This window comes from Bufo bufo, chromosome 10 (assembly GCF_905171765.1).
Source record: "Bufo bufo chromosome 10, aBufBuf1.1, whole genome shotgun sequence".
NCBI classification, from domain to species: Eukaryota; Metazoa; Chordata; class Amphibia; order Anura; family Bufonidae; genus Bufo; species Bufo bufo.
Genome location: NC_053398.1, coordinates 12,387,164 through 12,409,120, shown reverse-complemented (window position 1 = coordinate 12,409,120; position 21,957 = coordinate 12,387,164). Strand labels below are relative to the sequence as shown.

Here is a 21,957-nt window from a genome sequence, read left to right as displayed (position 1 = left end):
CATGTTCAGCTTTCTAGCAGAAGCCTGAAGGTTTTGTGACAATATTGACTGGTATTTGGAACTTTTCATAATTCCCTCTAGCTTAACTAAGGCCCCAGTTCCAGCTGAAGAAGAACAGCCCCTTGGCATGATGCTGCCACCGCCATGCTTCACTGTGGGGATGGGGTTCTTCTGGTGATGGGCAGGGTTGTTTTTGGGCCAAACATATCTTTTGGAATTATGGCCAAAAAGTTCAACCTTGGTTTCATCAGACCATAACACCTTTTCCCACATGCTTTTGGGAGACTTCAGATGTGTTTTTGTAAAATGTAGCCTGGCTTGGATGTTTTTCTTGGTAAGAAATAGCTTTCGTCTTGTCACTCTACCCCATAGCCCAGACATATGAGGAATACAGAAGATTGTTGTCACATGGACCACACGGCCAGGACTTGCCAGATATTCCTGCAGCTCCTTTAATGTCGCTGTAGGCCTCTTGGTCGCCTCCCAGACCAGTTTTCTTCTCATCTTTTCATCAATTTTGGAGGGACGTCCAGTTCTTGGTGATGTCACTGTTGGGCCATATGTTCTCCACTTGATGATGACGGTCTTCACTGTGTTCCATGGTAGATCTAATGCCTTGGACATTCTTTTGTCCCTTCTCCTGACTGATACCTTCTAACAATGAGATCCCTCTGATGCTTTGGAAGCTCTCTGTGGACCGTGGCTTCTGCTGTGGGACGCGACTAAGAAACATTCAGGAAAGACCAACTAGAGCAGCTGAGCTTTATCTGGGGTCAATCAGAGGCACTTTACATGATGGCCGGTGTATGCCGACTCCTATGTAACAGGATTCTGAATGTGATTGCTTCACTCTGAACACAGCGACATCCCCAGTTATAAGAGGGTGTGCACACTTATGCAACCACATTATTTTAGTCAGTTTTTTTTTCTTCCCTCCACCTAAAAGATTTCAGTTTGTTTTTCCATTGAGTTGTACAGTTTATAGGTCACATTAAAGGTGGAAAAAGTTCTGAAATGATTTATCTTTGTCTCATTTTTTTACATCACAGAAACCTGACATTTTAACAGGGGTGTGTAGACTTTATATCCACTGTATAATATTTTATAATATATATATACAGTTTTTTCCCCTTACTTTTTTTAAGTCTCCCCAGGAGATTTGATCGTACAATCTTCAGATCTCTTTTCCTTCAGACTGCCATTGAATTACCATTGCAGTCTATGGGAAATTCAGTTCATTCCTTTGGAGCTTCGTCATAGACATAGGAATGTCTTATTGTGGCAGCCTCGGATCCTTCCTAACTCTCAAATCTGCCACAGTCAGCGAATGGCTTCCCCCATCGCATTGCAGGGTAGCCATTCAGGCTTCAGGATTGCAGCACTCCCCGGGAAAAGCCTCTCAGATGTCATGGTCACAATTTGCAGTAGCATCTGAAGGTAACATGTCTGAAATCGGCATTTTTGCCAATCGCAGACATTGCACTGTATAAAACAGCAGACACCCAGCAGCAATGGTGCCTGCTCAGCTTCTGAGTAGGCACCATGTTTAAATATCACACCTGGACGTAGAGTAACTCCGATTTAAAGGGGTTAAAGTGAAGATCTAAAACTTCAGACCCTGCTCTAGGCATAGACTATTAGTTTTGGCTGGAGTGTTCCTTTAAGATCATTTGGACATGTTCATAGTCTGCATATGTAGAGGGTGGAATAATCTTATCTGGTGAGCGCAGGTGAGCCCAATCTGACACTGATCACTTTTTCTCCCTCGATGCCCATATTTTTCATGGCACATGAAGGTATATTTGGTGACTCAATACCAATCCCCTGACTGCCACTTTTCAGTAACTTTCTTAGTGAGTTTTTTTTAGTCTTTGCATGTTTACCAGAAAACTGTCAGCAGTGGGACCTGCCAGATATAGGAGCCCTGTGTGTTCGGGGCCTTGGCAGCACACCGGTGAGCTTGCATATAAGATGTGGGTGCCTTACAAACACCTAACAGAAAGTAGACCAAAGCTATGGGTCATGTGCCACAAAATCCTATGTGGTTTGCATACAACTGTAGTAACAAACGTTTATATTATTCGTTTTATTTCCAAGATTAACATGTTTTTGCACCTGAAAATCACATTTCCTGCATTTGCTATTTAGCAGGGTTTTTTTTTTTTGTTTTGTTTTTTGTTTACAAAAGTCACATGATAAAAACTTACCACTGGCTCCAGCCAAACAAATCATCCAGTGGAGTTGTGTTTTCTGGCTGTAATATTGAGGATGAATCGTGATGATGTAAAACAGGCATGCTCAACCCACGGCCCTCAAGCTGTTGCAAAACTACAACTCCCATCATTCCCGGACAGCCTACAGCTATCAGCCTACAGCAGGGCATGGTGGGAGTTGTAGTTTTACAACAGCTGGAGAGCCGCAGGTTGAGCATCCCTGATGTAAAACATAGAAGCAAATGGGAAATTGGGCAGAGAATTGTGTAAGGAACTGAAGATTGTGGATTGCTGGTGCTCTGTCGCCACCTTGTGGCAGAACTGGGTTACTGCTGGGACAAGAAAAACATTTCCTTATCACACAAATCATTGAGGCTTTTGGTCATAGTTCTCAGTGGCAGATCCTCTGAGAAGTAGGCAGAGCAACTGGACAATCAGACGCCTGTCAGTGGCTTTATATAGTAGATGTGTGCATCCAGAACTACTCCATAGAACGTAAGCAAAAACAAACACAATGCAACAGCGCTCTGCACACAAATAATAAAGTAAATACAATAACGCTTTACTCATTATAGAAAATGTACTAATGCTACATTATAAATGTCATATTCTTGGTAAATACATTTTGTACAAAATTATTTGTGCCTGTCCACCAACAACAAGGCGATCTCTGTAGGACAGTAACCTACACCAAATACTACCTCCGCTGGTGCCATACTGGCCTCCACTAAAATCTATCTATCTACTAATTATCTATGTATTCTTTTTCTTTCTTTCTTTCCTTCTATCTATATTACAATCATTTACATTTATATACCAGCATATGTTCCCTATGGTAATCTATTGCCAGCACGGTGCTTTACACCTGTCCTTATGGTTACACCTTGCAGCAGGACAAACCTCTCATCTCGGAGAGGAGCGTCCTCTAGCCTTTTACATTAACATATAATTAGCAAATTAACTGAAGTAAAGAAATGCAGATTGAGCTGCAGTCGGTGCAGAGAGCGGCCTGAGAACACCTGCCGCCATATCATCTGATAATAGCGGGCTCGGGCGGTACCTCTGATGGTGGTCATACCTGTGGAGATGATGGCTGTTCTGAGGTTATGACTCGTGTTTAAAATTGTAACATGTGAAAGGGTACATCCCATAATGTCCCCCAAGAAAGAAATCATGTGGTTGGAAATATCACACGAAGTAAAGACTTAGGAGGAGATTTATCATGGCAAATAAAATGGCAAATTTTTGTCACACATCAATGATCCCCAAAACATTGTTAGATATGTTTATATGGTCCACACCAGAATAATCAACTCACGTCGAAAAGTACCTCAATATGTCACCTACACAGTCCTGGTATAGTACATGTGTGCACCCCTCATTTCCCCATAGAGCACCCACCCTCACAGTGTCTGTATAGTACATGTGTGCACCCTTCATTTCCCCATAGAGCACCCTCACAGTGTCTGTATATATAGTACATGTGTGCACCCTTCATTTCCCCATAGAGCACCCTCACAGTGTCTGTATAGTACATGTGTGCACCCTTCATTTCCCCATAGAGCACCCTCACAGTGTCTGTATAGTACATGTGTGCACCCTTCATTTCCCCATAGAGCACCCACCCTCACAGTGTCTGTATAGTACCTGTGTGCACCCTTCATTTCCCCATAGAGCACCCTCACAGTGTCTGTATAGTACATGTGTGCACCCTTCATTTCCCCATAGAGCACCCTCGCGGTGTCTGTATAGTACATGTGTGCACCCCTCATTGCTCCTTAAAACACACGGTACTCATATATATATTAGAGACTCAATAAAACACTCACACAGTATCCATATACTACATATGTGACCCTTCATTTCTCCACAGAACACCCGCGCAGTGCCTGTATAGTACACGTGTACCTCACTTTGCTTAATATATCACATACACAGTACCTGTATAGTACATATGTGCACCCTTAATTTCTCCATAAAGCACCCACACAGTACCTGCTTAGTATATGTGTACCACACCTCAATATACCACACGCACAGCACCTGTATATTTCATATGCACTTTCTCCATAGAGTGTCCAGTGTCCGTACAGTACAAGTGCACTCTTCATATCTCACCAAAGCATCCACACAGTACCCGTATATCACATGTGCACCCTTCATTCCACCATATAATATGCACACAGTTTTTTACACAGACGTACACAGCACTCACACAGTACCTTATGCTGTATACATGTACACCCCCGCAACACATTGAGAGGACTAAATCCAGTCTTGCAATATGTAGAAAATCATGGCACTCGCAACCAGCTGCATTTATTGTGCATTGTACTGTTATCATCCACGACCATGTTATGTTTGCTGTGCTTTGTCCCAATATGCATTATAACTGCTCCTCATTTGCAGGTAACTTCCCCTCTAGTAAAGACAATAACCAATATTATGTGTGTCCTCTAATAGAGACTGTAACCAATATGCTGTGTGCCTTCTAATAGAGACTGTAACCAATATGCTGTGTGCCTCTAATAGAGACTCTAAGCAGTAGGTTGTGTGCCCTCTAAGAGAGACTGTAACCAGTATATCATATGTCCTCTAATAGAGACTGTAACCAGTATGCTGTTTGTCCTCTAATAGAGACTGTAACCAGTATGCTGTGTGTCCTCTAATAGAGACTGTAACCAGTATGCTGTGTGTCCTCTAATAGAGACTGTAACCAGTATATCATATGTCCTCTAATAGAGACTGTAACCAGTATGCTGTGTATCCTCTAATAGAGACTGTCACCAGTATGCTGTGTGTCCTCTAATAGAGACTGTAACCAGTATGCTGTGTGTCCTCTAATAGAGACTGTCACCAGTATGATGTATGTGTCTTCTGATAGAGACTGTAACCAGTATATCATATGTCCTCTAATAGAGACTGTAACCAGTATATCATATGTCCTCTAATAGAGACTGTAACCAGTATGCTGTGTGTCCTCTAATAGAGACTGTAACCAGTATATCATATGTCCTCTAATAGAGACTGTAACCAGTATGCTGTGTATCCTCTAATAGAGACTGTCACCAGTATGCTGTGTGTCCTCTAATAGAGACTGTCACCAGTATGATGTATGTGTCTTCTGATAGAGACTGTAACCAGTATATCATATGTCCTCTAATAGAGACTGTAACCAGTATATCATATGTCCTCTAATAGAGACTGTAACCAGTATATCATATGTCCTCTAATAGAGACTGTAACCAGTATGCTGTGTGTCCTCTAATAGAGACTGTAACCAGTATATCATATGTCCTCTAATAGAGACTGTCACCAGTATGCTGTGTGTCCTCTAATAGAGACTGTCACCAGTATGCTGTGTGTCCTCTAATAGAGACTGTCACCAGTATGATGTGTATCTTCTCATAGAGACCATAACTAATATGCTGTGTGTCCTCTAATAAGAACTGTAACCAATATGTGCCTGTAATACATAGTATAATCAATACACTGAGATACATAAGCATAATATAACATATTTTGATGGTTCCAGACTTTTAAATCTTGTATTTTGATGACTTGGAAAATAAGAAACATTCTAAAATATATCAAATGACAATGTGAATAAACGTGCACCCCTCATGACTCCATATATCCCCCACACAGTACCCGTATAGTACCACAGTGCCCATATAGCCTGTCCGCCATTGGAGGAGGCACTGGTAAAAATAATGTGGTGTCACCTCTTTGTACCTCTCTAGAGCAGGTTAGTGATGTGCCCAGTGCAGTAACACCTGGTACTCAAATTAATACCTGCCACTACTCAGTGATATAGAAGAAAGGGTGACAAGCTGATATTAGACACTGTGTTCAGATTTGTAATGCGCCCTGAAGGTAAATCCCTATGAGCGTCCCTCCTGTGCTGATCACCTGCTAAGATGCGTACAGATTGGAATTAGTTCCAGGGAGGACACTGCAAAATATACCTGGATGTCCACCCAAAAAGTTGTATAAAAGGCGACCACCAAGTGCTCATGGCAACAAACTGCAAGACAAGAAGACAAGAGCTGATGAGACAATGGCGAGGAGTTGGCTCCTAGTTCTTCTGTGTTGCGTCTTCATCCAAGTCCATGGTGTGCCACTGCAGGTAATGTAATATGTAAATGTAGGTCTTCTACCCCGTATACCATATTTTGTGCAGGACCCTCCACTTACCTAGATCCAGCCCAGTGCATATACTGTTGGATATGTTAGAAGAAGTTTATATGAATATTCTTCCTGTGTTGCTATCGATAACTGGTCTTTTTTTTTCAGCTGCCTTTTCTCCTGGGCTTCGAACTCCAAGGTGAGAAAGAATAATAATGTGTTGGCTCTTTTAGGATTTTTTTTGCCTATAGAGGAGTTTCATTACAAATCCCTTTCTATATAGATGTCATATCAAGGTCCTACCAACTACAGAGCTGACATATAGTCACATAGTCACCCAGGCTTCATAGAAATGCATAGTCCCTGATTGCTCCTCCCTTTCTCTATCCAGTACCTGATCCATTAATTATAAACTCATGTGGGTAGACGTCTCCCTTATTGTGTCCTATGTTTCCACCATTGGTAGCAAGCTTGACCCTAGTCAGAAAAAGTCCAGGCATGGAAGAAGATGTGTATATAAAATATAGAATGTCTCATAGCAAAAAACAAAAAGGTTCCTTATGTTTTCTCAATATTTAGGTCAACGTGCCACATTGAGTCCTCCATCAGAAGATGTCAGGAGCACAGAAAAAATGAACAATGGTAACTGACCAAACAGATGACCGACCACCAATAGCTTGTGATATCAATAGCAATAAAGCAAAATGGGGTCTCCCCGTGCTGGTGGTTTGGCTCAATCTTCCAAAGACAACTAGGAGATTCTCCATGTCTCCACCGTCATGTCTTCTAATAAGAGAAGGAACATGGCCGTGGATTTGGTCATCCTCCACTTGCTGATGAGAGTGCCTGGTGAGGGGGAGCCTTGACCATTTTCCCCCCCAAACCTCTTTCCCATTGCTTGTAGCAGAGGAGGGCTAGAACCATCTGGGCAATCCTATCCCTGCATTATCCCAGGTTGCTTAGGTTCTCAGCATATGGGGAATGAGAAAATGGTAAACCTGATTTAGTTTCTTGAATTTTCATAGTCTCATCGCAACATGTTAATAATTCTAATTCTGATGTTTTGGGTCACTAATCCTTACGTGTATTCGATATTTAGGTCAAGGTCCCACATCGAGTCCTCCATCAGAAGATGTTTTCAGCACCATAGAAAGAATGAACAAAGGTAACTGACCTGAGAGAGGACCGATCCCCAATAGTTCATGATATCTATAGCAAAAAATAAATAAATGGGACCCCCTTTTGCTGTTGGCTTGGGTCAACTTTTCCAAGAGGACTAGAAGCTTCTCCATCTCTCCACTTTCATGCCTTCTAATAAGGGAAGGAAGCATGACTGTAGAGTTAGTTGTCCTCCACTTGCTTATGTTGCAGTCCCTGGTGAGGGGAAGCCTTACACAGGTCCATGGTTCCAACCTGAGCTAGAAGACCTTTTCCACCAGTCCCACCAGTCTCGTAGGTTACTAATAAGCTGGGGAACTAAACATGTCAATATTTTTTGTCCTTAATCCAGGAAGCAAGAAGTCTCTTTATCAAGGTGACATTGCGGTGAAGGAGGGGCGCAGCGCTATTACTTGCACTACTGGGAACTGTTTCTGGCCAAAAGCAAGCAATGGTTTGGTCTCGATACCCTACACACTGGATCCTCAGTTCAGTGAGTGACCTCTATCATAATTCTTATGGAATAAAGTGGCCAAGTTTTTCTAAACTTGTACAACCCCTTTGATGTGAAATATACCTTCAGGGTCAACTCATGGGTCCACCATTGTGCTCCATCATCTGAGGGGACCGCTCAGCTGTGCCCAGTCCGTTGAGCTGTCTCCATATCTCAGACTTCATGATCTGCCAATATGTCTATACAAAAGTATTATTTATAACTTGAAAATGTTCCTTCTATTTTTTTCCAATCAGCAAGCATCGACAGAAATGTTATAGCAAAGGCCATGCTGGAATTCTCCACATTGACTTGTATCAATTTTGTGCCACGTACTAAAGAAGCCGATTATCTGAATGTTATCTCCGATGTTGGGTGAGTACTCAGTGAGCAAAATTCTCCAAAATGCAAAATGAAACCATTCAAACCCCTCAAAACACTGTGTGCTGTCCTCATCTGTATGTCCATTCCATGGCACCCTCAGCATTATGGACAAGAATAGGACAGTTCTATAGAGGCCAGGATGTTCCAGTGGAACGCACATGGCTGGTATCCGTGTGCTTGAGTCCTTAAACAAAGAATCCTACAGACAGCAATGCCCTAAAGTAGTCTCCTTAGCAGTAATGTTACTGTAGCAAGTAGCAACTGTTTGGAATTTTCAGTCCTGATTGGTCACTTTTCTCGATCTTGATACATAAGGTTCTATTGTGAAATCTCTCGGTTATTTGGCTTGTTCCAGATGTTATTCTTCACTGGGCCGTGTGGGAGGACCCCAGGACGTGTCTCTGGACAGGAATGGGTGTGTATTGCACGGGGTCGTACAGCACGAATTCAACCACGCCGTCGGCTTCCAACATGAGCACAGCAGGAGCGATCGCGATTCCTACGTCAAGATATTGTGGCAAAATATAGTTCCTGGTAAGATCTAATATTTGAGGGCCACTCTTAACATGTCTTCAATGTCTTCTAATAATAACCCCATTCAAAATAGAGGGGATTGTCATCAGACCACATTGTATAAAGATGGTGGGACCCGTGGAAAAAGCTGGACCTGGGCCCATTTCCATGACCACAAATAGCAGAAATGGAGAGATTGTGTTGAGCGGGCGAGCACCACTAAATCCCTGTCTCACATTGACTTTGATGGATTGTGACGGGGCTGCCCCCATTATTGGAATCAGTGGGGTACCCAGAGATCAGACCTGAACCAGTCATTTATCATCGGCCCCTTTTAAGACCAATGCTGGGCCCTTGTATCCCTGGGTATGTTGTCTGAAATCAGACTGCTGAGTACCAGCCATTTGTAATATTCTGCATTCCGTCCTTTTTTGTCTCCATCTCCCAGGATACAATGCAAGCTTTGCTAAAGCCAACACCAACAACCTGGGCCTGGAATATGACTACTCCTCTGTGATGCATTATGGGAAGTAAGTGTCTCTAAATGGAAAGGACTGATGACTTCTTAAAGGGGCCACATCTACCTTGCACACAGCATGTTGACCTATGTGCACCCCTTGCTCTCCATGATGAGTCTTTAGCATAAAGGTGATGCCTACAGGGACCCTGGATGCTGATATGGCTGTATCTGAACTACAGGGCAAAGCAGATCTGCATCACATCTTTACTTTTATGGTGAATCTACAAATTACAATTGCACCGAGCAATTATTTTATTTTATTTTTGGGAGGGAGGGTGAGGATTGAATAGCAGATATGCCACGAACCGATACGTATTAAATAGGACTTTATCTCACACAGATACTCATTTGCCTCTAATAACTATGGACAGACCATTCAGCCCATTCCCAATAACAACGTCGACATTGGGCAGAGAATTGGACTGAGCAGCCTGGACGTAGCCAAAATTAACAGGCTGTATAACTGCAGTAAGTATGTATTGGGATCCCGTGACCTTACCGAGGCATGAGGCTCGCTGTGCCTCTCATGTTGCAACCACTGAATTAAGAGGTTGCACCATCTTACACTTTTCTCGGGTAATTACCTGGCTGCTTCTACTATGGGGGGGGGGGGGGGGGGGGTTATAAATCATTATGGGTAGACCTGAAAGTCCTGGGCTTCAATGCCAAATTTGCAGCAGGGTTGCCCAGTCCCCACCTATCATGTCTTCTTACACGGGATGACTGGGAACTTAAAGTGGCCCTGCAAAAAAATAAAAAATAGCCTCAATGTTGTGAGTGGGTCCAAGTTGACAGAAGCTGGGGCAAAACAAGTAGATGGGGCCAATACAAGTTGGCAGGGTCAGTTAGCCCAAAATACCTCCCCAGAAGCTTGTCCCTTTCTGGTGTCCATCAATAGCTGCCATCTTCTGTCCTCCTTCAGTTGTCTCTAATATGGATATGGAGCAGGGGGCTTAGGAGTTGAGATGTGGACCACCAAGTCAGCCCAACCTTCGGCATGCTGCCTGGACTTCCTCTAACAATGACCCTTAGAGTTCCCCCAGTAGTATGTACCCGGCCAGCGGCAGTGAGGAGACCTCAGGTGACCTATGACCACCGACCCACAGGGAAAATTCCCTGTAGGATCTATAGCCAGTCCACCCCTGTCTTGTTATGTGGCAGAGGGGCTATAATAGAAAGGGATCATGTGTCAGTAAACTGATTGTAAGCCATGGAGATTATTGTTGACATCTACAATGTATATGTTGCTGACACACACAACATGTTGTAGTAAGCTGATATATTTGGAGCATGTTTTGTGTCCTGAGTAGGAGGTTCCACCACATCTTATATTAGATATTTCTTCTTCCTCTTCCCGTCCAGATGTCTGCTCCTCTGTGCTCTCCAGTAATAGCGGTGTCTTCTTCTCCGCATCAAACCCTTCAAATTACCCGAATAACTACAACTGCTCTTGGCTCATCCGGATTCCAAATAACCAGGTATTTAGAGATGATGTGTGAGCTATTTAAAGGGGACCATAAAGGTTAAAAGTCTTGGGTTGTTCCAGATGGCGGGTTTTTACGCTCACAAATGATACTTACCGATCCAAATCCAGTCCATTCCTGCAGCACCGCTCTCTCATCCCTGACAGGCGTTGTTGCTCTGATTGCTGCCGTGCTGGGCCCATATCAGTGTCAAATAGCAGTGTCATGCAGTTTCCTTGAAACACTGCCATATAGTGCCTATATAATGGTGCCATACAATGTCTACATAAAAGTGCAATACAATATCTACATAATAGTGCCATATGGTGACTACATAATATTGCCATACAGTGTCTACATAATAATGCCATACATGCTCTAAATAATAGTACCATACAGTGTCTACATACAGTAGTAGTACCATACAGTGTCTACATAAAAGTGCCATACAGGCTCTAAATAATAGTGCCATACAGTGTCTACATATAACTACCATACAGAACCTACATAATAGCGCCATACAGTGTCTACATAATAATGCCATACAGAGCCTTAATAATAGTACCATACAGTGTCTACATACAGTAGTAGTACCATACAGTGTCTACATACAGTAGTAGTACCATACAGTGTCTACATACAGTAATAGTACCATACAGTGTCTACATATAACTACCATACAGAACCTACATAATAGCGCCATACAGTGTCTACATAATAATGCCATACAGAGCCTTAATAATAGTACCATACAGTGTCTACATAATACTACCTTACAGAACCTACATAATAGTACCATACAGTGTCTACATACAGTAGTAGTACCATACAGTGTCTACATAAAAGTGCCATACAGTATCTACATAATAATGCCATACAGGCTCTAAATAATAGTACCATACAGTGTCTACATACAGTAGTAGTGCCATACAGTATCTACATAATACTACCATACAGAACCTACATAATAGCGTCATACAGTGTCTACATAATAATGCCATACAGAGCCTTAATAATAGTGCCATACAGTGTCTACATAATACTACCTTACAGAACCTACATAATAGTACCATACAGTGTCTACATACAGTAGTAGTACCATACAGTGTCTACATAAAAGTGCCATACAGTATCTACATAATAATGCCATACAGGCTCTAAATAATAGTACCATACAGTGTCTACATACAGTAGTAGTACCATACAGTGTCTACATAAAAGTGCCATACAGTATCTACATAATAATGCCATACAGGCTCTAAATAATAGTACCATACAGTGTCTACATACAGTAGTAGTGCCATACAGTATCTACATAATACTACCATACAGAACCTACATAATAGCGCCATACAGTGTCTACATAATAATGCCATACAGAGCCTAAATAATAGTACCATACAATGTCTACATACAGTAGTAGTACCATACAGTGTCTACATAATTACCATGCAGTTGAATGTAACACTCAGTTGCTCCCTGTTATCAGCCATTCCAGGCTGGTCATACAAGGTGACAACGGTATTCTCCTCTCCTCTTATATCGCTGCTGTAATCTTATAAGATCAGGGTTAGTGGTCTGATGTATTATTTTGCAGCTGACAACTCTTCTGACGATCTCTGATCCCCCTTCTTCAGGTTCTCCTGCAGTTTAAGGCTTTTGATGTGCAGTCCACCCCCGGCTGCACCGCAGATTACATCAGGGTGTTTGATGGCCCCAGCCGGGCGTCACCTCTGCTGCTGGACAGGTCATGTGGAACTGGGCAGCTGCCGTCACTGGTGTCCTCTGACACCACCATGCTGGTGGAGTTTGTCACTGACAGTTCTTTCAACGCAACTGGCTTCAGAGCATCCTACAGCACAGGTATCACCAGGAATCTATTCTAAGTTCCTGCCAACACCAGGATTATTTTTTTACAGAAACAGCGCCACTCTTGTCCATGGGCTGTCTCTGATATTGCAGCTCATCTCCATTGGAATAAATGACGCTGGGCTGAAATACCAGCTTATGGACAGGAATGGAGCTACTTCACGCCAAAACAGGGGTCATATTTTATAAATCTGGACAGCCCCTTTAAGGGTTTCATGACCATTTATGTGGGAATATGTGAGCTGATGATCCTATGGGATCATGAACATGGTCATATAACAGATCTATGCTGTATGAAGCTGTAATGTGCGGAGTCAGGTGCACCTGAAGGGGCGGAGCATGACACAGGGATGATGTCTCTGGTAACTTCCTGTGTCATGTTCCGCCCACTAGGTACAATTAGTTTACCTGGAACTTTCCTTTAAATGAATACAGTAGATATAAGGACCGGGGATATATTGCTCCACGTCTGTAGAAGGTTGAGCTCAGTATAAGATGTCTAGAGGTCAGCACATTTTTTGACAATGCTATGGACTGGCAAATTTGTAAAAAAACATGAAAGTCAATTCCAAGTCTGACTGTGCCACGGTCACGGTGTAATCTCTTTATAATATCTTTGCAACCTTAGTGAACTGCGGAGGAACCTTTACTGCGCCAATCGGGATCATATCCAGTCCAGGGTACGATCAACAGCAAATGTACCCCCCACTCAGTGACTGCACCTGGACAATCCTGGCTCCAGTGGGTTATAGAGTAAGTCCCATCCTCTAAATCCTATAAACGGTAACATATGCTTCTCAGTGGACTCAATAGTAAATGTGTCTACAGTACGCTGCTGAGCTCCCCCTAGTGGTGACTGTAAGAAGACCAAATGTTGTCATGTAACTCAACAAACCATCATATTATGGAAGATACATTATTACGTAGGCGTTTTCATTCATTGACGCTCTATTTTCCAGGTGCAGCTGGCTTTTGCTGACTTCAGCTTGGAGGCCAGTACCCCGTGCTCCTATGATTCCCTGGAGATCAGAGATGGTATGCTGTCCACGTCTCCTCTCCTGGGCAATGCCTACTGTGGCACTACCACTATCCAGCCTCTGTCTTCCACCAACAATGCCCTGTTACTCCATTTCCAAAGTGATGGCTCTGTAGAGAGCACTGGGTTCCAAGCAAAATACTATTTTGGTAAGAGCTATCACAGGTGAAACTTGAAGCTCCTAGGTCCCAACGTAAAATTGGTAGCAGCGTTTCCCATCTCCTATTGTATATGTTATTTATAATGTTGGTGTGGCAGAAGTCACCAGGACCATGTGAAGCTGCAGTGTGGCAGAGTGCTTCTAGGTCAACCAAGGCACTAGGACCATGTGTGGCTGTGGTGTGGCAGTGGGATTCTAGGTCCACCAAGACATCAGGACCATGTGTTTTGGTGATGTGTCAGAGGGATTCTAGGTCCACCAAGGCACCAGGACCATGTGTGGCTGTGGTGTGGCAGAGGGATTCTAGCCCCACAAAGACACCAGGATCATGTGTGGATGTGATGTAGCAAAGGGCTTCTAGGCCAACCAATACATCAGTACCATGTGTGGCTGGGGTGTGCCAGAGGACTTCCAGGGCCACCAAGGCACCAGAATAATGTGTGGCTGTGGTGTGGCAGAGGGATTCTAGGTCCACCAAGACATCAGGACCATGTGTTTTGGTGGTGTGTCAGAGGGATTCTAGGCCCACAAAGACACCAGGATCATGTGTGGCTGTGATGTAGCAAGGGGCTTATTGGCCAACCAATACATCAGTACCATGTGTGGCTGGGGTGTGCCAGAGGGCTTCTAGGTCCACCAAGGCACCAGGACCAAGTGTGGCAGAGGGATTCTAGCCCCACAGAGACACCAGGATCATGTGTGGCTGTGATGTAGCAAAGGGTTTCTAGGCAAACCAATACATCAGTACCATGTGTAGATGGGGTGTGCCAGAGGGCTTCTAGGTCCACCAAGGCACCAGAATAATGTGTGGCTGTGATGTGGTAGACGGATTCTAGGTCCACCAAGGCACCAGGACCATGTCTGGCTGTGGTGTGGCAGATGGGTTCTAGGTCCACCAAGGCACCAGGATTATGCCAGGAATATGTGTGGCTGTGGTGTGGCATAGGGCTTCTAGGTCCACCAAGGCATCAGGACTATGTGAGGCTGCAGTGGGGCAAAGATCTTCTAGGCTCGCCACTGCATCAGTACCATGTGCAGTTGTATGGCAATGGGCTTCTAAGCCCACCAAGTCATCAGGACCATGTCTGGCTGTGGTGTGGCAGAGGGGTTCTAGGTCCACCAAGACATCAGGACCATGTGAGACTGCGGTGTGGCAGAGGGCTTGTAGGTCCACCAAGACACCAGGACAATGTGTAGCTGATGCCTCTGACCACCTTATAGCTACGCTGCAGTCACACAGTCAGTGTATTCATCAGTGATTTCCATCAATGATTTTGAGCCAAAACCAGGTGCAGCTCTAAACACAGAACAGGAGCAGATCTTTCCCTTAGGGCTCTTTCACACTTGCGTTCTTGTCTTCCGGCATAGAGTTCCGTCGTCGGGGCTCTATGCCGGAAGAATCCTGATCAGGATTATCCTAATGCATTCTGAATGGAGAGAAATCCGTTCAGGATGCATCAGGATGTCTTCAGTTCCGGAACGGAACGTTTTTTGGCCGGAGAAAATACCGCAGCATGCTGCGCTTTTTGCTCCGGCCAAAAATCCGGAACACTTGCCGCAAGGCCGGATCCGGAATTAATGCCCATTGAAAGGCATTGATCCGGATCCGGCCTTAAGCTAAACGTCGTTTCGGCGCATTGCCGGAGCCGACATTTAGCTTTTTCAGAGTGGTTACCATGGCTGCCGGGACGCTAAAGTCCTGGCAGCCATGGTAAAGTGTAGCGGGGAGCGGGGGAGCAGTGTACTTACCGTCCGTGCGGCTCCCGGGGCGCTCCAGAGTGACGTCAGGGCGCCCCAAGCGCATGGATCATGTGATCACATGGATCACGTCATCCATGCGCATGGGGCGCTCTGACGTCATTCTGGAGCGCCCCGGGAGCCGCACGGACTGTAAGTATACCGCTCCCCCGCTCCCCGCTCCTACTATGGCAACCAGGACTTTAATAGCGTCCTGGGTGCCATAGTAACACTGAAAGCATTTGGAAGACGGTTCCGTCTTCAAATGCTTTCAGTACACTTGCGTTTTTCCGGATCCGGCGTGTAATTCCGGCAAGTGGAGTACACGCCGGATCCGGACAACGCAAGTGTGAAAGAGGCCTTAGGCTACATTCACACGTCAGTATTTTTCTATAATCCGATTTTCTGTCCGTTTTTTTGCGGATCCGTTGTTCCTGAAAATGTTTCCGTATGTCATCCGTATGTCATCCGTTTTTTGCGGATCCGCAAAAAACGGAAACATGTAGAAATTTCAATAAGCAAATAAAGTTGTTTGGATTTCTTTAAAAAAAAAAAAAAAATTAAAATGTAATTTCCAGGAACGGATTCCGTATAAAACGGATGACATACGGAATGACATCCGTATGTCATCCGTTTTTTGCAGATCCATTGACTTTGTATTGTACCAGGATCCGATTTTTCAGGAAAAGAATAGGACATGTTTTATATTTAAACGGACATGCGGAACGGAACAACGGAAACGGACAGCACACATTGTGCTGTCCGTTTTTTTCCAGGACCCATTGAAAATGAATGGGTCCAGATCTGGTCCAGATCTGTTCCAGAAAAAACGGAACAGATCAGGAAAGAAAAAACTGACGTGTGAATGGACCCTTAGACCTTATCTCTGTGGAGGCTCCAGTCCTGGTTTTGGCTCACAATCACTGATGGAAATCACTGACCAAACACTGATGTGTGAATGAGGCTTAACTCTAAAGATATCCATAGACATTAGGTGACTTGTAGAAGGGTCGCTCCACAATGAGATCTTTTCAACTCTCATCTCATGTTTTTGTCTGGCTTAAAGGGACACTATGTTATAGAGCAGGAGGAGCTGAGCAGATTGATACAGTGCCTTGCAAAAGTATTCACCCCTCTTGACTTTTTGGTGCCTCATAGCCTGGTATTAACATGGATTTTTTTTTGAGGATTTGCATCATTTTTTTAACAGAACATGCCCACAACGTTAAAGATTTTTTTTTATTTTTTTTTATTGTGAAGCAAACAACAAATAGGACAAAATAACAGAAAAAGTCAATGTGCAGAACTATTCACCCCCCTAAAGTCAATACTTTGCGGCAATCACAGCTCCAAGTCGCTTTGGATAAGTCTCTAGGAGCAGTTGCCACATCTTACCACTGGGATTTCTGCCCATTCCTCCTTGCAGAACTGCTCCAGCTCCTTCAGGTCGGATGTTTGCGCTTGTGAACAGCAATCTCTAAGTCTGACCACAGATTTTCTATTGGATTGAGATCTGGGCTGTGACTCGGCCATTCCAACACATTTACATGTTTCTCCTTAAACCTCTCAAGTGTTGCTTTAGCCGTGTGTTTGGGGTCATTGTCCTGCTGGAAGGTGAACCTCCGTCCTAGCCTCAGATCACACAGAGAGGTGCAGGTTCTTCTCTAGAATATCCCTGTATTCAGCACCATCCATCTTTCCCTCAACTCTGACCAGTTTCCCAGTCCCCCCAGTATGATGCCGCCACCACCATGTCTCACTGTGGGGATGGTGTTCTTTGGGTGATGTGATGTGTTGGGTTTGCACCAGACATAGCGTTTTCTTTGATGGCCGAAAACTCATCTCATCTCATCAGACCAGAGCACCTTCCTCCATACATTTTGGGAGTCTCCCACATGACTTTTCTCAAACTCACAACGCGCCTTTTTGTTTTTAGCTGAAAGTAATGTCTTTCTTCTGCCACTCTGCGATAAAGCCCAACTCTATGGAGTGTACGGCTTATTGTCGTCCTATGTACAGATACTCCAGTCTCTGCTGTGGAACTCTGCAGCTCCTCCAGGGTCACCTTAGGTCTCTGTGCTGCCTCTGGGATTAATGCCCTCCTTGCCCGGTCCGTGAGTTTTGGTGGGCGGCCGTCTCTTGGCAGGTTTGCTGTTGTGCCATCTTCTTTCCATTTGGTTATGATAGATTTGATGGTGCTCCTGGGGATCATCAAAGATTTGGATATTTTTTATAACTTAACTCTGACTTGTACTTCTCAACAACATTGTCCCTTCCTTGTTTGGAGAGTTCCTTGGTCTTCATGGCAGTGTTTGGTTAGTGATGCCTCTTGCTTAGGTGTTGCAGCCTCTGGTGTGTATATGTAATGACAGGTCATGTGACACTTAGATTGCACACAGGTGACATCATTTCACTAATTATGTGACTTCTGAAGGTAATTGGTTGCACCAGAGCTTTTTATGGGCTTCCTAACAAAGGGGGTGAATACATACGAACATGCGAAATTTCGTTTTTTTATTTCTAAACAATAGTTTTAGGCTACATGCAGATGACCATATGTGTTTTGTGGTCCGCTAATTGCGGATCCGTAAAAAAAAAACGGATGACATCTGTATGCCATCCGCTTTTTTTTGCGGATCCATTGTAACAATTCCTAAAACGGACAAGAATAGGACATGTTCTATTTTTTTGGCGGGGCTACGGAACGGACATACGGATGTGGACAGCACACAGTGCTGCGGACACACATTTTTTGCGGACCCATTGAAATGAATAGGTCCGCATCCTATCCGCAAAAAAAACGGAACGACACGGAAACAAACAACGTTCATGTGCATGAGGCCTAATTTATATATTTTTTTCATTTCACTTCACCAACTTAGGCTACATGCACATGAACGTATTTTGTTTCCGTGTCCAATCAGTTTTTTTTTTTTCGCGGATAGGATGCGGACCCATTCATTTCAATGGGTTTGCAAAAAATGCAGACAGCACACGGTGTGCTGTCCGCATCAGTATGTCCGTTCCGTAGCCCCGCCCAAAAAATAGAACATGTCCTATTCTTGTCCATTTTGCAGACAAGGATAGGCATTGTAACAATGGATCCGCAAAAAAAATGTTATGACATATGGACTTCATTCGTTTATTTTTTTTGCGGACCGCAAAATACATATGGTCCTGTGCATGTAGCCTTAGGCTATTGTCTTCTGATCCATCACATAAAATTCAGATTAACAAAACATTGAACTTAAGGCTGTAATGTAACAAAACACGAAAAAAGTCAAGGGGGGTGAATACTTTTGCAAGGCACTGTATATAGTTTTATGGGAAAAGATGCAGTATAACTTGTAATTTATTCATTTAAATGTCTGCTTATTTTATGCTTGGGTATCCAGTGGGCGGAGTTATGTGACACAGAGAGGTGTCAGTCACAGATTAGGACCGCCCACTGCATGTCTAAACACAGACAGAGCAGGCATTCATATGTATACAGTGAAGGTTATACTGAATCTTTTGAGACACATCTATATATCAATCTGCTCAGCTCCTCCGGCTCTATAACATACTGCCCGCAGAAAGGCCTGCAGTTAATATATGACAAGCTCCTTTAAAGGGTAACTCCACCCTAAACAATATTCCATAGTGTTAACTCTGCGCAAAAAAAAAATGGGTAACTTTGGCAATACTTTGGTTTACTTAGTAATTTCATGTATTTTCTCCAGACTTATACAAAGCTGGTTGCCCTTGGAAACAGACAATGGTTTAGCTCCATCCCTTGTTCAGTCATGTGACCTCTCATGCTAGTTGTTCAGAACTGAAGTTCTCCTTTAAGCCATTGGATCCTAGTCAACAGGTCTATAGAAATCCTGAGTAATAAAGGGGCATTCCCATTTAAAAAAAAATGTGTCTAGAAAAAGGGGGTGTGGACAAGAAAAACTGTAAAACGCACCAATTTGTTAATAGACGGTATAAGAAGGATAACATGGCAAACATGCCCGGAGGTGAACCATGTGCACCAAGATGAGCAGTTTGACGGATTTTGCGCCATTCTCACCATCCAGTAAATGTGTAATCTAATTGTGGTCCTAACTATTTTGTTTTTTTTTTTCAGTTCCAGCAAAGTGAATGAATGAGAAGAGTTTCTGCAGATGACTGCACGTAAATCCCCAATATCATCCTCAATATTATTATTTTTATTATTATTATTATTATTATTATTATTAATTTTATTTATTTAAAGAGGCGGGGTCACAATACATGTAAATCGTGTAATGTAGGATGCTGTAGATCTGTTCTATCTAATTAAAAAACAATGTATTATATCTCTGGACCTGTCTGCTTCATTCTTTCCTGGGGTATTATTGTCGCCTGCAGTACCACTGTTCACCTCTAGAAGGATCATCTCCTTTGTGTAAACAGCGCCACCTGCTGTCAGATTCCATTAAGACACATTACAGAATAAGTCCAGCTTCATGCACTGGAAATAACCTCGGCCTCACAGCAGGGCTGGGAGTCTGAGCAAGTTTACAGTCTCTGGATGTAAGCAAGAATGTTGCCATACACTGACAGCAAGCAGACATTTTAAAACGGTGTGCAAAACACATCCTTGATCAGCAGACTCAGAAAACCTCAGCAGAGTGAGAGGGATGAGAGGGTTCTTTTATGCTGATTGATTGCCAGGAAGAAGTGTTATGGACGATGGTGGTAGTAGTGATCAGCGCTGGGCCCAGTCCTAACCTTCATGAATGTCATATATTTACATAGAGTAATATATATATAATTTTTTCCAATGTCAGAGATTTCCACAAACTTCAAGATTTAGACTGAACTGATATTCTTAGGGACCTTCATTAGACTTAGGATCATTTAGCAAAAGCTGTGCATGTAATACCAAAAATAAGCTCAAGGTGGCAGTATTATCCTAGCAGCTGCTGCCTGTCCTATCTGGTGCCTTTTCCTGCTGCTATTAGTTCTAGTACATGATGGATACACATATGTGATACATTGCTGCAGCCTCCTGTGTCACAAAAGACATTGAAAAGGTCAAGTAAAACTTCCTTGCAGGTGAGAATTGCTGCGTCTGTAGAACAGAAACACTACCATGGCTGTAAATACAATGGGGGGGGGGGGGGGGGGGGTATCATCATCACAGCTGAAGGTGCTGCTCCTGCCTTGTCAGAAATTAAGAACATCTACAGGCAGTCCATGCACCTCAACTAAAATCTACACCAGCTAGAAGCCTAGACTTCAGTCTTCCTTTATGTAGAGTTATCTAGAAAGAAAGGAAGATTGATGGACAGATAGATATTAGATAGATAGGAGATAGATAGATAGATAGATAGATAGATAGATAGATAGATAATAGATAGATAGATAGATAGATAGATAATGAATGGATACATAGATAGATAGATAGATAGATAGATAGATAGATAGATAGATAGGAGATAGATAGAAGATTAGATAGATAGATATTAGATAGATAGATAGATAAATAGATAGAAGATTAGATGAACGGGTGCAAAAAATACTGGAAAAAGGCTCCATAGAGAGAGCTGAAACGTCGCTGAATGAGTGAATAAACCGTCCACTTTTTTCATGATTATCTGGAGTGCTGCCTTCTTTTGCTTCCTAGATAGATAGATAGATAGATAGAAGATACTGTAGATATACAGTACAGACCAAAAGTTTGGACACACCTTCTCATTCAAAGAGTTTTCTTTATTTTCATGACTATGAAGGCATCAAAACTATGAATTAACACATGTGGAATTATATACATAACAAACAAGTGTGAAACAACTGAAAATATGTCATATTCTAGGTTCTTCAAAGTAGCCACCTTTTGCTTTGATTACTGCTTTGCACACTCTTGGCATTCTCTTGATGAGCTTCAAGAGGTAGTCCCCTGAAATGGTTTTCACTTCACAGGTGTGCCCTGTCAGGTGTAATAAGTGGGATTGCCTTATAAATGGGGTTGGGACCATCAGTGGCGTTGAGGAGAAGTCAGGTGGATACACAGCTGATAGTCCTACTGAATAGACTGTTAGAATTTGTATTATGGCAAGAAAAAAGCAGCTAATTAAAGAAAAACTAGTGGCCATCATTACTTTAAGAAATGAAGGTTAGTCAGTCAGCCGAAAAATTGGGAAAACTTTGAAAGTAAGGGCTATTTGACCATGAAGGAGAGTGATGGGGTGCTGCGCCAGATGACCTGGCCTCCACAGTCACCGGACCTGAACCCAATCGAGATGGTTTGGGGTGAGCTGGACCACAGAGTGAA

At 43.2% G+C, this 21,957-nt stretch overlaps 1 protein-coding gene across 1 annotated transcript in view; it reads left to right on the top strand.

Annotated features, from left to right (window-relative positions):
* LOC120980954 (embryonic protein UVS.2-like) overlaps positions 1 to 21,957 on the top strand; it is a 40,341-nt gene that overhangs the window by 17,530 nt on the left and 854 nt on the right. The window contains exons 4-13 of the mRNA XM_040410350.1: positions 7,441 to 7,506; positions 7,852 to 7,992; positions 8,250 to 8,367; positions 8,732 to 8,910; positions 9,338 to 9,419; positions 9,750 to 9,877; positions 10,772 to 10,887; positions 12,510 to 12,735; positions 13,370 to 13,494; positions 13,701 to 13,942. Coding sequence (XP_040266284.1) covers positions 7,441 to 7,506; positions 7,852 to 7,992; positions 8,250 to 8,367; positions 8,732 to 8,910; positions 9,338 to 9,419; positions 9,750 to 9,877; positions 10,772 to 10,887; positions 12,510 to 12,735; positions 13,370 to 13,494; positions 13,701 to 13,942 — 1,423 coding nt within the window. The remainder of the gene's footprint in view (positions 1 to 7,440; positions 7,507 to 7,851; positions 7,993 to 8,249; positions 8,368 to 8,731; positions 8,911 to 9,337; positions 9,420 to 9,749; positions 9,878 to 10,771; positions 10,888 to 12,509; positions 12,736 to 13,369; positions 13,495 to 13,700; positions 13,943 to 21,957) is intronic.